This window comes from Dama dama, chromosome 1 (assembly GCF_033118175.1).
Source record: "Dama dama isolate Ldn47 chromosome 1, ASM3311817v1, whole genome shotgun sequence".
In the NCBI taxonomy this organism is placed as follows: domain Eukaryota; kingdom Metazoa; phylum Chordata; class Mammalia; order Artiodactyla; family Cervidae; genus Dama; species Dama dama.
Window position 1 is genome coordinate 47,659,367 of NC_083681.1, and position 16,807 is coordinate 47,676,173.

At 37.4% G+C, this 16,807-nt stretch overlaps 2 protein-coding genes across 2 annotated transcripts; both read right to left on the reverse strand.

The window, feature by feature from the left end:
• Positions 1 to 745: 745 nt before the first annotated feature.
• Positions 746 to 1,699, reverse strand: LOC133053916 (olfactory receptor 52H1-like). Its single transcript, XM_061138376.1, has one exon. It carries the CDS (start codon positions 1,697 to 1,699, stop codon positions 746 to 748), a length of 954 nt encoding a protein of 317 aa, XP_060994359.1.
• A 10,816-nt stretch (positions 1,700 to 12,515) lies between these two features.
• LOC133053924 (olfactory receptor 52H1-like) lies at positions 12,516 to 13,457 on the reverse strand. The gene has a single exon (XM_061138388.1). The coding sequence runs from the start codon at positions 13,455 to 13,457 to the stop codon at positions 12,516 to 12,518; it is 942 nt and encodes a 313-aa protein (XP_060994371.1).
• Positions 13,458 to 16,807: the final 3,350 nt, after the last annotated feature.

The following is a 16,807-nucleotide window of genomic DNA, read 5'->3' on the forward strand; positions in this document are numbered from 1 at the left end:
ATAAATAATATGAGGAAAGAAGTAAAGTAGCTATGCTGAACATAAAGAACTATGCTACTTCCAGGCCCAGGAAGTTACTACAAGAACCGAGTCTACAGGTTTTCAAAGGACCAGGACTTTTGATCTGGAAGGATCCAAGATTTCTTAGGTATCAGAATCGTACAGAGAAATGTTAAAGAACCCAAAAGCCCAGTGAATTACAATCTATCCTGAACCTCTACATTTTTGCCAAGTTCCCTAGGTGATTGTGGCACCAACCAATGTTTGAGAACCATGTTTAGATTAATAATTTTCCTGAATGATTCTTAAAAGAGGGTAATCACTTGCTAGCTTCTATAACTCTCAACTGAAAAGTGTCCTACAAAGATATTCCAAACTGGTAGACCTTTGCTTATCTCTTACAATCTATTTATAATACGAATAGTCTATCCAAATTATACATGATCCTCAACTTATGCCTTAAGACTCAGAAATCTACTTCATAATGGTACAGAAACTTTTCGTTGATCTATCTTTTCAGGTACATATCTTCAAATCTTGCCTCCCTTCTTGACATCTACTTTCTTATCCTGTCTCATTGCTTCTTACAATGAAGTGAAGTTGGAGTTCCACTTCCAACTCACAGTGGAATTCTAGGATTTCATAAAAATTTAAGTTGTCATTGTATTCTAGCTTTGAAAAAAATGAAATGTGTTCCAAAATGGATATAGTTACCTGTTTTCTTTCCCAAACTCTCAGTCTCATGTCACTGGGTCCCTTTAAGGAAGAAGAGTAGGATTATCTTTTCCCGAATCTGCTTGGTTTTCACCCCATAGATGATTGGATTGAGTGCAGGAGGAATGGCCACATAGAGGTTGGCAATCAATATGTGGAAGGAGTGAGGAATATTGTGACCAAAACGGTGAGTGAGGACAGAGAATATGGCTGGTATGTAGAATATAAGAATGACACAAACATGGGAGCCACATGTGTTGAGGGCTTTCTGGCGGGCATCCTGGGATGGAAGGTTAAAGACAGCACGAAGGATGAGAGTGTAGGAGATGCCAGTGAGGATCAGGTCTGATGTAACAGTCATTACAGGCACAGCAAAACCATACCAGATGTTAATGGAGATGTCTGCACAGGCGAGTTGGGCAATGCCTATGTGCTCACAGTATGTGTGTGGAATGATGAGTGTTTGGCAGAAAGGCAGTCGCTTTAATAGGAACACGCATGGGAAGATGATACAGAAGCTCCTGCTGATAATACCCATTACAATCTTAGTAATAACCTGACGGGTGAGAATAGTGTTATACCTTAGGGGGAAGCAAATAGCAATATAACGATCAAATGCCATGGCCAGCAGGATGGCGGAATCCATGGCAAAGCTATAGTGGAGAAAAAACATCTGAGTAAGACATCCAGGAAAGGTGATTTTCTGAGGACCCAGCCAGAAGATGCTGAATGTTTTGGGTACACATGTGTTAGACAGGATGAGATCTGTAGCCGCCAGCATGGAGAGGAAAAAGAACATGGGCTCATGAAGGCTGCGCTCCATGGAAATAAGATAGAGAAGGACACTGTTGCCTGCAAGAGCCACAAGGTAAATGATAAAGAAGGGAATCCCGATCCAGATGTGGAAGTGCTCCAGTCCTGGGATTCCCAGCAGGATGAATGAGCCTGGATTCACGAAGCTGGTCAAGTTGAACGTGGCCATCATGATCTTGGATAGATTGTGTCTCACAGACTGAAAATGGAAAGTTCATGACTGACTGTTAACATTATCTACAGACATGCATCTCTGAGCCTTCTCCAGTATCATCTGCTCACTTTCAGTTCTAGAAAGTAATGAACTATCCTTCTCTTCTCTTTACTCATAAATATTTGCAAAGCTTTTAGTCACAATTTTAAGTCATAATAGAAATAACTTTTCCCAGAGATGTAAGTCATGTAACTCTAAAGCAAGTCCTGCCTGGCTAGCAGCTACTCAGGAAACTTTCTAAGAAAATATGTACAAAAATAATATTAGGCAAAGAAACATCACTGGTCAGGGATTTGGAAAAAAGTTCAATGTAAAGCCCAAAGGTCACAAGGGGCTGAAAAGATAGGCTTAATGTATGACACTAAAGCATGGTCATGCAGTCTCTTCTTTATTCTTCTCTACACCCTATAAACGTAAAGAGAAGACAAAGAAAATTCTTCTATAAAATCTAAGATTGAAATCGTTTACTCTGCCACGTCAGATATGCCCAGGTTGGGAAAGTTTTGAAGATCAGACATTCTCCAGTAACTTACTATGTCAGATTTGTCTTGGTGAAAGAATAGAACCCTCTTCTTAATCCCGGAAAACTACCCCAGCAGAGGGAGCCCAGTCTCCTGGCAGCACTATGCAATGATCTTCTTGACCCTATCTAATTAATAAAATTACTCAGTCTTATGAAACATCATCAAAACAGTTGAGCCTTTCTTCCAAACTGTCTTATTTTGTGATATGACACAGAAATTTTTTACTCCAACTTCAGTATTCACTCGTTTTTCTACTTGTTCTTTTTTTAATATTTTATTTTATTTATTTACTAATGTTTACTGATGGCTATGCTGGGTCTTCATTTCTGCATGGGCTTTTTGTGTGGCCAGTGATGTGCATCAGCTTCTCATTGCGATGACTTCTCTTCCCACGGAGCATGGGCCCTAAGGTGCGCGGGCTTTAGTAGTTGTGGCACACGGGCTTAGCTGCTCTGCAGCATGTTAAATCTTCCCAAATCTGCACTGGCAAGGGGATTCTTTACCGCTGAGCCACCAGGGAATGAGTCACCCTTTTCTACCTGTTCTTGAGTGTTGGTATTTTTCAGTGCTCTGTCCATGTCTGTTGCTTTCTAGGTTGACAAACTCCACATGGGTAATATCTCCAAACACCATGACTTTAACTGTGACTCCTATGTTGAAGACTGTTAAGTTTATAATTTTGAAAATATTCCTCTCCTCAGCCTTGGAACTAGTTAGCTTATACTTTTCGCAACTAGTTATCCTATGCCTGCCATCTTCACTGAAAAACCTCACAAGTGCACCCAACTCAGTATGTTCCAAACCACCACATTTCTCTTCTCATTGCCCCAGATCTGCTTCTCCTATACTGTTTTTCAACTCAGCAACTGATAGTGTAACACCATGAATTTCTATATCTAAAAGCCTTGAAATTATCTTAGTCATATCTCCCTCATATCAGTCACCCTATTCATCTTTCAAACAATTATCACATTGCAGGCATTGAGTCCCTAAGTATCTCTATATTACATCCACTTTTTACTACCCATGCATTGACTGCTCTGTCTTACATACCATCATTTCCCACCAAGACTTCTGCATAGACTGACTCAAACGTACTTAATATTCCTTGAAAAATTAAAGGCAGATGTGATGCAGTGTTATCCTAACCAGTGAGAAAAAGGAAGTGAAAGATTGTAATTTCAGAGAGAAATGATAAGGCTGGCAGTCAGGAGCAGTGCCAGTATCATCTGTGCTCAAATCCAGGTAGGATCCATTTCATTAAAAATAGACTCAGTTAAAAAAAAAAAGATTCAGTTACAGGAAAGACCAATACACAGAGAAGCAAAATTACACAAGAGGCAGTGAATCACATAACAAAAATAGCATAATTAAAGATTAATCCAAATGAAAAATATAAAATTCTGTTACTATATATATTTATGTAGCACAGAGACCTCTACTTAATACTCTGTAATGGCCTATATGGGAAAAGAATCTTCTAAAAAAGTAGTAGATATATGTATAACAATAATGTATTATGAGAGATGGAATGTAGACGCTGATATGAGAATCCATCTGTCTTCTATAAAGCCAGATATCAAAGAGATTTACAAATACAAACATTGTCTTAAAATTATTTAAGGTATTTTTAGAAATCACTATAGTAAAGTCCTTTGACTCAGTGGGAAAATTGACAATAATTATAAACAAAGTCATGTAAAAATAAATTCTAATCTTTAACACATATGTAGAATATTCTCAGTCTCATAAATAATTAAACTCAATATAAAACAAGGATATGGTATATTGTAGGATTAGAAAAATCATAAATACTGATTATATCATTGATGTCCAACTCTGTTAAGGGTCTGAGGAAAGAAAAACTATTATAACTATTTTACAAGAGTTTACTGTGTAACATTCTTAGAAACTAACTTGGCAATATGTATCAAAACATAAAATGCACATATTCATTGCCCCAGAGTAGTTCCAACTAAGGAATATTTCCAAAGATTCAGTTAAACAAATAAAACAAATGGCATGAAGATATTCATAGTAGCAACATATCTAAAATTTGAGTGAAATTATAATATAAAAAATATGAAAATTGAAAAGGTGACACCAGTTTAGCTTTTAATATGGAAATGACTTTAACATTTACAATCTCTTCATATAATGGAAGAATATAGAGTAGAGAAAAAGAATAAAGTAAAGCTATGTTTATGGGAATTAAAAGATGCCAAAATATATTTATGTGGAAAAAGATTGCAATATAATGTTATTATGTTAATGTTGATTTGGTATTCATGGTATTTGCATTCAAAAACTGGAGGAATATACGTCAACTATTCTAAGCAATATTTCTCAAATTTAGGGTAAGGTGAGGAAAGAAATTTGAACTTTTAACTTCATATGTATGTAATTTGTTTTATAAAATGAGCTTTTGTAAAAATAAAATATTAAGAAATGATTACTGCCAATTATTTTAACAAAATCCACTTAAGATTTATATTTAAAGGGTGATATGATTTCAGAATATATTTAAAATTAATAAAATACATGTTAGGAACATATTTTAAATGATAATAAATGAGTCCTATATTATTTATGAGTTAAAATGGCATGATTAACTTCAATATACTTATTAAATATATAAATATAAAAAATGAATTAAATACACATAAATAAATTACATAGTATAATGATGGCTCAAGAACAAATATGCCCAAAGAGCAAAATATATAGCTGCCCAATGAATCATAACTTGAATACTATTTGCAATTGGAGGAATCAAAAATCAGTGAGAAAATACGGAATTATTCCACAGATAGTTCGACAATTATTTGTTGTCTATTGTAGAAAAAATGTAGCTAGATTCACAACTCACACTAACTATAACAAAATTCCTCCTGAATCAAAAAAATACATGTAACTCAAGTCACAATAAAACCTCTAAATTTTATTTAAAAGGTGTGTATCTAAAATCCATATAAGAATGCTTTTAAGAAATACATTTAGGTAAATAAGTAAGCAACAAACATTAAATAAAGAAGGAAGACAAAATGTAGATATAGCACTAACAATCTCACTAAATGGCAAAACTTCAAAAAGTATTAGATGCTGCTTTAATATTCAAAATTCTAGTCTTAAACTCACTTTCAAGTGAATGAGAAATACTATAATATGAATAGTATAAATATTATCTTTTGCTCCATAACTTGATATTATGTCAAAAATTGGAAACTGATTATTTTAAAAAGAGAAAAATATGGTAAATGTAATCAATTGAATTAAGTCTCTAAAAGCAAAAGAGAAAGACGTAAGCATGATGATTAGAATCAAGATAAAAGTAATCTCTAATGATAAAAATATATATTTTCTAACAATAGTGATACTGTAAAAATTAATTCTAACTTTTGACAAGTAAAGTAAAATTGATGATACTCAGGAAAATATAAATTAACAAATATGATTCATGGATAATAATAAAACCTAAATAAACAATTTACATGAAATAAAAAGGAAAGGTTGGCAGAGATCTATTTCCCTCCAAGTAGTGCCCAGACTAAATTTAATCAACAATATCATTTGATATTACTTTTAAAGACTAGATATTTTATGTAGGATACAATTGATTTCTGAGCATATAGGAAGCCAGAAAATCTAGGTTTTTTTTGAAGACCATTATAACTATTTTATAAACTTTGAAACAGTGAAAATTTGTTTAAGTCCTAATGTGTGCCCAGATGGAAAAAGAACATATTGTGTAAAAAGCACTAGAGTGTGATAACTGCCGCAGGGAGGTGGACAATGGAGACCTAAAGGAATGTCACAGAGGAGATGAATAAACCTCTTTCGGAGACGGAAGACAGAATTGGTAAAATGTGTCAATTGATAGAGGACTGAAGGAAAGAGGAATAGTAAAAGGAACATCAGCGCTCTTCCATCTCTTTAGCCTTGAAGCAGTTTGTCTTGTGTTTTCTTGTCTTCTACTTTGTCTCCTGGCATTACAGAGTGGTTGGAAAGATTATTCAAAATATTCCCATTTGTTTTCTATCTAGTAAGGTAAGCAGATGGATATTAATTTGAAGACATGCATTAACTGATTGTGTGACTAGTATCCACCTCTATACATCTCTTGCTGGCATACCTCATAACTGAAGAATCTGTATACAGCTCTTGATTTTCTCCCTAATCAGGCCCCGTGGCTTTACTGACACCCCTGTCTCATGTAGTTCCTCAACGCCACTTTAAAGACCCTCAGCGATTTCTTTTGTTCAGTCTGAAACAAGTATCATATTAACTAACACCAGATTCCAAGTGGCAAAGGCCATCAAGTGTCTCCCATGTCAAAGGGGAGATAACTTTGGTCTACCAAATATGTCACCCTCAATATGACTTTCAGTTTCTGGGAATATTTTTGTCTGAATTATTTTGCATCTAAGTTTGATCTTGGACATTTCTTCAGCTTAACAGACTCTCCTTCTCTAGGTAACTTCTACCCATCTACAGTACACAGCAAGCTTTCCTGAACAACACTCAAATTAGATCATATTCCCAGGTATGTTCCTGGCACTCCACATTACCCAAACAGAACATGTATCACATTTTATTTAGCTTTCTCCCTTAATAAATGGCAAACTTTAAGAGAACAGATATCATGTCTGCTAATTTAATTGTTCTATCCCTGTTCAGTGTCTGCTGCAGAGCATTCAATAAATATTTGTTGAATAAATGAGTGACAGAAGGGTCCTGTTGTTCTTCACTCTCCTTGACTTGATCATGTCCACAGTTTACTCAAGTACCTACCCTACCATTCGCCTTCTTCTCCCTCAATCTTCTCCCTCACAGCCTACCAAAACACAACAAGCTCCTACACTTCAACTCTGAAAATGGAAGATCTAGAAAAGCGTGAAAATTTGCCTCTCATATTAAATACTTCTAAACCAGGTAAAGACTCCCACCAACAGACCTAGGAAAACCAGACACTACAAACCACTGAGATGGTCTGAAAGGTAGGACAGAGCTAGATGAGAAAAATTAGTAGAACCTTGCTCACCTACCTTCAAAGTAGATAACAATGGAAAGGTCCCTGCCTTTACATTTTCATACTTTGTTGAAACTGCCCGGTAGTCACTATGATGCAGTCTTTTTAATAATCAGTACTGTCTCTGTCTTTGATTACAGTCCTTTTCATGACAGAATCCTAAATAGATTTTGTCTTCAGCATGCATTCTAGTCCCACCTTATTTACTGATCTGTGACTGATTGCTGAGCATTTTCTTCCTCTCTCCTAAGGTTAGGTATATTGCAATGACATGTCCTATATCTCCACATGCTGTTTCCTCCAGCTCTAAGTTAAATATGGGATAGGTCCTTCCACAACATCTTGATCATGAAATAGTATAATCTATGCCTTATGATTATTTTTCTTTTTATGCTGTGTGCCTTTGTGAAGATCTCCCTTCTGCCCCTTTTGAGAAAGAGGAAGTTCATGGTTGGTCCATGGGTCACAGAAGGACTGTTGTAAGACTCATTTCGGATAGTAACCGTTCACCTCCATTATGTATTTATTTGTGCCCCTCCATGGTGTGTAGGGCAGGTGGATATCTTAGTGCTTGCTCCATCATCCCCCAAAACAGGACACATTCAAAAATGCATTCACAAATACAAACCCATGTTTACACAAAATAACCTAAGTCTCTCAGGTGGCGTTCTGTGCTGTTTAGTCTCTCAATCATGTCCAACTCTTTGCGACCCCATGAACTATTGCCTGTCAGGCAATCCCCATGCAAGACTACTGCAGGAGGTTGCCATGCCCTCCTCCAGGGGATCTTCCTAACCCAGGGATCGAACACAGGTCTTCTGCATTGCAGGCAGATTCTTTACCATCTGAGCCATCAAGGAAGCCCAAGAATACTGGAGAGGGTAGTCTATCCCTTCTCCAGGGGAGCTTCCTGACTCAGAAATTAAACCGGGGTTTCCTGCGTTGCAAGCAGATTTTTTATCAGCTGAGCTACCAGGGAAGCCCCTGAGGTGGCATATCAAATTTTAATTTCCAAATGGTGGGCCCCAGTTGGTTATAACCATTCCTAAGTCTATCATGACCATTTATTCTCTTTAAATGTTTTTTTTTTGTTTTTTGTTTTTTTAAATATCCTTAGCACTTAACACTTTTGCTTTTCAGAAAAATCTAGAAACATTTTGGGGAAAGCAATGGGAGAGGGACTCAGAATTAAGCTTCTAATAGATAATTCTTTCTCATGTCATACTCTTACCATAAATGTCATCTCTATTAATAGAATTTTATTCAAAGTTCTAATCTTGGCCTTTCCTATTTCCTAGAGCCCACTCTTTCCCCACCTCCCTCTCTCCTTCCCACCACCTCCATTTCTCACCAGCTTTATTCCCTGCTCAGTAAAACTCAATAAAGTTCACCACTGGCTGATACCTTGGAAGTCCTGGCCCTGGAATTGTTTTGCAAAGTCAGGGTAAGAACTGGAGCCTGCAGAAACACAGCAAGCAAAAAATGGATCAGAGGGGAAAAAAAGCAGTCCCAGGGATGGTGATAATAGGCACCACAACAAGGGAGAAAGACACAGGATCATGCTTACAGTAGAGAAGGACAAACACAAAGTCTGGATGAGTGGAGTGCAAATGTACTTCCCTTCTCTTCTCCAGGGATTAGAGACAAGTTAGAAGAGGGCCTCTAAACCAGAGGGAAGTACGGTTCTCAGGTCCCAAGTCCCAAGGCCAATCTAGGGCATGAGCCAACCAAATCAACACTTTCCCAGTTTAGGAACTGACACCTCTGCTTTAATGAGTGGTGGCTTGGTAATTCTGGAATCTAGGATAGTAGCATACTTGCGTTTCAGTGGGGTCTTGACCTAGCTTGATAAGTAATTTGATAAAGAAACTCCACCATGCCTCCAGGTCCAGCCCAGAACTCCTAAAACTTCTGGTGCAGAGAATGTTTCATTTTATTTTGAATCCCTTGTTTCATAGTGGATAATCAAGAAATGTCTGTTGAATGGAAATGCATCTACTTCTAGCCTTAGACAATAAAACGCTGGAAACAATTCTCACTGTGGCTACCATTTTCCCAGGTGGGAAGATATTTCTAAAAAGAAATACCTTTTTAGACATTTATTTCAGTGTTCAGTCTTCCTTGGCAGTTCTCTCCATCTTTCATCAGTTGAGAATCATCACTTTGTGTTCAATTCATTATTTAGATTGCAAGCTGGTAATTCTTTGTTAATGTGGTGCAAATCTCTAACACAAAGTGCAGGTCTGAAGATCATAGATAGCCAGTCTAGGTATAGTCTATTGTATAGACTTCTAATTAGAAGACCTTCAATAGGACCGCCCATCAGCTCAATGAGGTAGTCTGCTTTCACTGTCTAGTGGTCAAAATCCATAATTTATCCCTTGTTCCACACGTCTCTTCCTTTGTGCTCTAATACAACTGTTCTGGAAATGTTCAGTTTCCACAACTATGGAAAGGTAATAACTTGGAAAAGATTAAAGAAGAGCTTTGAGGAATAAGTGGAAAAACAGCTAGTACCTTACTGTGGACAAAATGTCTTTTTCTGTGACTCCATAAATCCAGGTAGACTCCCATCACGCAAAATAGGGATTTCATTCATTAAGCAAAAATCATGCTTCAACACTTTTCTTCAGCAAATACTTATTGCATACCTGTAATAACTAGGAGCTTTGCAAGTGATAGGAATGTGATGGAAAAAAAATGCAGAAACTAACCTGGTCCTCAATGACATAATTATGTATACTAGCAATCATCTTATTAAACTTGTGATAAGTCCTGAAGTAAAAAGGACATTGTGCAATGAGAATGTATACAATAGATACCAATCTAATACACAGAGTTAAAGGAGGCATATCTGAGGAAGGATTTTCAACTGAAGCCTGAAAAGGAATTTCCAAGCAAAGAATAAAGAGAAAACACAGGTAGAAGAGACAAGAAGAAATCTGATACACCTGAGAAGCTAAAATTCAGCAAGTATGGTGGTATATTGTCATAATTTATTAACAGTAGTATCAATGTGCCCAGTGGGATCATTTATTCCAACTTTTTCAAAATGTAAGGGTAACTTTGTTTTTCTGGAATATTTTTTGTCAACTGAGTGTGTAAGAGAGACAGTTGAGTTTAGGACAAATTGCATTTAGGATAAACAAATGATAACTAAAATGATACACTATGGAATCTAAACTGGATAGAGGAGAAATGAAAAGCAAGAGACAATGGCATGGAGGAAAGGGTTTCTGATGAATTGTGTGTATGCACGAAACCTTTATTGAGAACACATGGTGTGTCAGGTATTTTTATAAAAAGACAGGGTGAAAGAAGAGGCCTAGGTCTAAGTTTCTACCTTCAAGGAATTCATAATATAGGAATAGATTGACAAATAATAAGCAAATAAGTATGATGGTTTATGAGACTGCTATGAATAAAACAGTCCTTGCATGTGTCTCTTCTAAACTCTCTAAAGGGTGTTGCACACAAAAAGAAAAAAAGTCAACACACACATACACAAAGGATCTTACTTTAGAATGCCAGTTTTACTCTTTACTTCTTATTTACTCCTAAGGAATTTAATTTGTTCATATTGATTAAAAGCATGGCTTCTTTTTAAGCTGAGATTTCAGAACAGTCGGTTTTATCCTGGGACAGTTTCTTAAGAGAATGGATGACTCCTACCCAACATGCATTCTACCCACAATGAGGTTTTTTGTTGTTTTTTTTTTTTTTTTTTTTGCAAAATAACAGAATATTGAGTATGACAATCCAAGAGAAAAAAACCAACGTTTTTGAAATTACTTGCTCAAAGAGTTGGGGAAGTGCAAATGAAATGAAAATAAACATAAAGTGTGAATGAAGTGCAAGGTTCTGATTTTCATGGAAGATTGCTCTTTTTATTAGTCTTCCATTCCCTGAAGTGATCCTAAGGACAATACTTATTCATGATCTAAAGGATGGAACTATTGAAGAGTTTCAATGCACATAGTGAAACAATCATATTTAACTTGTAAAATGAACACTTTGGCTTTTATAGAGAAAGTGGGTTGGATGGAATAGGGTTGGAACTCATTTAAAAGGATGATTTTGAAAGGCTCTCAAGAGAGACAAATAATAGATAAGGGTCCAAAGTAGCTGGCCGTGATAAAGGTGAGAATGGCTTTTAAGCTCTTCAGACTCAAATATTGAGTTCATTTTGTTGGATGGTGACATAGAAAAAATGAAAGACAAACTATAGGTACCTTGCTTTGGAATTCAGGTTTGAAGTGGTGCTATTTCCAGTACAGAAAGACAGGAAAGGAAGAAAACTTTTTATAGAGAAAGCTACTGAATTTCTAGGTCAGTTTTGGAAAATTAAGTTTCAGAAGACTGTGAACCAGTTCAGTGAGTAGCTATCCAGGAAGCAATGGGATAAAGAACACAGAATCAGACAGACTTGGCTTTTGATCTTAAATCTCTCTTTGTCTTTTGGTAATCATGTTTCTGTTTCCTCATCTGTGAAAAAATTAATATTCTCTCAAATTATGTTTGAATTAAATATATTTTCAAAATAATTTTAAGTTAAATATTCAAATGTAAATTTTTAAGTTAAATATAATTATTATAAATTAAATTAAAGTTGTAAAATATGGGCCAAGGGCAGTGAAAACTTTATTGGAGCACTCAGTTGAAGAAAATAGATATAAAAGATAATCCACTTTTTGTAATCTAATATTGGTATGGAAAATAGCAAAGTAAAGCAATAAAGGGCAGAGGAGGAGGGATTAATAATGTTAGAATCAAGACTGAAGTGTGAAGCCCTAAGTTTGTTAGTTGTAGTAGAAAGAATTAATAGCTAGTTAAAAAGACAGGAGGCTTTGCCTTTGATTAAAAAACTGGGAAACACAGGGGTAGGTTGCATTTTAGGAAATATCTAGCCGTCAAATCTGAAAACTTGGAATAAGAAATATATAAACCTTACCCTTACTGCTGTTCTGTACCCATCATCAGTTTCTCCATACAAGTGGTGAGAAAAGCTAAATCAAAAAAAATCTTTGATTTTCTAGAAGTCCCAAAGACTTTACTTTTCCCTTCTCCCTCCTGCTTATATGTTTATTACATGAGTAGAACTCTAAAATTTCAAGTAAATAGTAGTTATAACTTTATTTTATGTCTTCCCATGTTATGTAAAATTTTATCTTATCAATTTTGCCTAAATTTCTCCTTCAGTGGTGCTCCCCACAATGAAGACTCATTGTGTCTTCTTCAAAGTAAAGAGGAGAATAAATTTGTCCTGGATCTTCTTGGTCTTCACTCCATACACTATAGGATTTAGAGCGGGAGGGATGGCCACGTAGAGGTTGGCAAATAAAATGAGCATATTTCGAGGTACACTGTGCCCAAAGCGATGGGCGAGGATGGAGAAGGCGGCAGGTGTGTAAAACATGAGGATGACACAGATGTGGGAACCACAGGTGCCGAGTGCCTTTTGGCGGGCACCTTGGGATGAGAGATGAAAGACAGCACGGAGGATGAAGATATAGGAGACAGCAATAAAGATCACATCTGAGACAACAGTCATGACAGGCACTGAAAATCCATACCAGATGTTGATGGAGATGTTGGCAGAGGAAAGCTGAGCGACACCTATATGCTCACAGTATGTGTGGGGGATGATTCGTGTTCCGCAGAAGGGTAACCGCTTCAGCAGAAAGACATCTGGCAAGATGACCAAGAAACTCCTCACAACAATGCCCACCACAAGCTTGATAATCACCTGAGGAGCCAGGACGGTGGTGTATCTCAAGGGAAAGCAGATGGCCACATAGCGATCCAGTGCCATGGCCAGCAGGATGGCTGAGTCCACCACAAAGCTGAAGTGGAGGAAGAACATTTGGGTGAGACAATCAGTGAAAGTTATTTCCTGGGAGCCAAGCCAGAGGTTACTGAGCAGTTTGGGCACCGTGGCAGTAGACAAGATGAGGTCCGTGGTGGCCAGCATAAAGAGGAAGAAAAACATGGGCTCATGGAGGCTGTCCTCAATGACAATGAGGTAGAGGAGGGTGCCGTTGCCCACAACAGCCACAACATAGATGACACAGAAGGGAATCCCAATCCAGATGTGAAACTTCTCCAGGCCGGGTATTCCAGCAAGGATAAAGGAACCGGGATTGTAACAGCTCAAGTTATACATGGTCTTTTTAGCCTGGGATCCACTGGTTTCTGAGCCCTGCGGACAAATCAGCTGTCAGAATACAACATGAAAGATAACAATTCCACTTTGGTGGTGAGCACGGCTGAGGAGAGCAGCTGGCACATTCAGCGTTCCTCTATGAGAAGTACCTTCTCCCCAGGACGAACTAGCATCTGTAGAATTGACTTGTTATTGCCCCCTTTGCTTTGCCATTGGCCCCACTTCATTTCTTTATGCATTTGTTAATAAACCATGTGAAATAGTTATTTTTGTAGGTCAGCAATTTCATATGATTAAACCTAAATAACCGTGTCTCTTTAACCAATGGAGAATATTTAGGATAGGCATAGGTTCAAATGAAGAAATAAATTAAGTATGAGGAGAAAGAAGGAGACATGTATGAGGGAGACAGAGAGGAAGAGAGAGAGGAAAATAGAAAAATACTAAAATTATTAAATGGGATGAGACAAGACAAAAAAGGAGTAATTGACCTATAAGGAGCAAATATTATGTCTTAGACACTGGGTTTGATAAAATAAGCTGAGGTGTTTCAATAAAGTAGCAGAAAAATAATGACAGGGGTGGAGAAAAAGAAAGGACATATTCTAGTATTGTGTGTAATATGGGAGCTTTGTTACACAGAGATTGAAATACAGTTCAGATTAAGGTATGCTTACTGGAATGTTAAGAAAATATTAAGAATATTAATTATTAATTATTAATATAAAATATTAAGAATATTAAGAAAAGGGATGGGTACTCAGTCATGTCCGACTCTTTGCTATCCCATGAACTGTAGCCCACGAGGCTCCACTGTCCATGGGATTATCCCAGCAAGAATACTGGAGCGGGTGGCCATTTCCTACTCCAAAGGATCTTCCCAACGCGGGGATCAAACTTGAGTCTCCTATATCTCTTGCATTGGCAGTCAGATTCTTTACCACTGTGCCACCTGGGAAGGCCATAAGAGAAGGCATCTGTCAGGAAATGCACAAGACAAATGAGCAACATTTCTGTGACTCGGATAGAGAGCAGTGAGCTCAGAGGATAATTTATGACTTCAGCGGCAATGCCCTAAGCTTTGGGGGATCTGCTTCCTGACATAAACTAGGGAGACACCTCTCCTTATCAGTGGTCTGGGAATGCCTCCATTCTAGATATCAGCCAAAGTGACTTAACCTAGGCGAAGTCAAGTGGAGGAGATTTTCACCTCCAAGAGTTGAAATAAAGACTAATAAAGTTTCGACCAGTGTTTTCATTTTCTAATCTGCCAGTACTGGAACTGCAAATCCATCTTTGGGAATTCTGTTTTACCCATATAGAGCCGGCCTTTAAGATGACTTTTGTACTGGAAATATCCTTTGAGTTTTAACTCTATTCTGTGACTTATTTTATAAAATACTTTTGAAAAGACAATCAGTAACATTGTTACCAGGGAGCACAGCATCAGAAAGGCCCAGCACAACTTGAGCCATCTTTAGGCCAGTTTTGGAGAGGTTTAGTTCTTACACTCCATCACATATTTACAAAGTCATTCAAAAAGTTTTTAAAGAAGGAAGTGGATTTTGTGGACAAGCTATAACAGCTCTATATCATTGTATTTGTCAGTTTTCTAGAGTTTTGTGCACAAGGAGGCAAAAGTGGATTGAGCCATGTAGAATTTTGAGATATCTCTTTCCTACTCCTGCTCAAAGCTTTACATAGTGAGCTTCTCACAAGGGATGGTTTTGGTTGTTGCAAAAGCCCTGGATTAGCCTAAGTGAACAAAACATCTACTTAGGAGGAATGTAACTAGTCTCCACTGTCCAAAGACAGCTTTCTGCCCCTTAAATATATTCTATTTTTTTAAAGCTGCTTTACTTTAAAAAAATAATCATAATTTTATTTATTTATTTTTCACTGTGCTGGGTGTTTGTTGCTGCATGGGCTTTTCTCTAGTTATGGAGAGCAGAGGCTACTCTCTAGTTTGAGCCTATGGGTTTCTCATTGCTATGGCTTCCTTTTTTGTGGAGCATGAGCTCTAGGGTGTGTGGGCTTCAGCAGTTGCAGCACATGGGCTCAATAGTGGCAGCTCCTGGGCTCTAGAGCACAGACTGAATAGTTGTGGCACATGGGCATGCTTACTGGAATCTTCCCAGATCTCCTGTGTTGCAGGTGGATACTTTACCACTGAGCCACCAGGGAAGCCCAAGAATATATTTTCTAAATTACTCCTCCAGATCTGATGCAGACTGAACTCTTACAGGCACTGAACTTTTTAGAATAAAGAGAACAACAGACCTTGCAAAATCCTCCCTTAAAAAGATGGTGACATCATCTCTTGTAGCATGAAGAATAAATAGACCAAGAAAGCTCAAAAATGTAACTGTAAATTTAAGCTAGATTGCAACTCAGTCCTTTGGAGGACAGACTAACTGCCTCCTGAAAAGAAGCACATTTCGTCAGGGTCACAGGGAAAAAAATAATAATAAAAGGAAAAAATAAACCCCTAATCATTAAAACTACAAAGGGGAGTCAAAAAAGAAACATCCATACCACGGTCTGCTGCTTTAGCCAAAATCATTTGACTGACCTCAGCCTTTTACCCAGAGAGGTCTTCTTTGCTTATGAATCCCCTGCTGTTACCGGTCACAGTACTTGGGAACATCTTCCTCCCAGAGTCATGTCCTCCAGGGCACAGCCTCTACTTGGACACTAGATAAACTCAAGGCTATGTTATTTGATAAAATCACAGAGCCAGTGTAGCATTTTTCTTCTTTCTAGTTGATTATAGTTTTCAACTCACCAAACTCTGTCTTGTCTCTTGCTTCACAGAAGTAGTGGGAAGTTTCCATTTAAAGCAAAATTTTAGGCTGGAAGAGATTCTGAAAGAGATGAAAGAAAACATTTATGCATTTTCTTATATCCCCAGGAGAGAGAACATAAGTTATACCCCCTCCATTTCCCATTCCCAGACAAGGAATAAAATCAAACATATTAACTTCTCTCCCTTGAGATGGAATGAAGTTTGGTGGTTTCAGTACACTGTGGATATTGGATCCCTGAGAGCTTCAATCTAGAAAATTCTGTCTGTTGAGACAGAATTCTCATAGGTCTAAGAATGTTCCTGTACTTTTGGCTTTCATTAATTATTCTAGTTGTATAAACTTGCATAAATATTGTAGGTTTACACTTAAAAGCTTCCCTGATGTCTCAGTTGGTAAAGAGTCTACCTGCAATGTGGGAGACCCAGGTTCAAACCCTGGGTGGGGAAGATCCCCTGGAGAAGGAAATGGCAACCCACTCCAGTATTCTTGTCTGGGAAATTCCAAGGACAGAGGAGCCTGGTGGGCTGCAGTCCATCAGGTCAC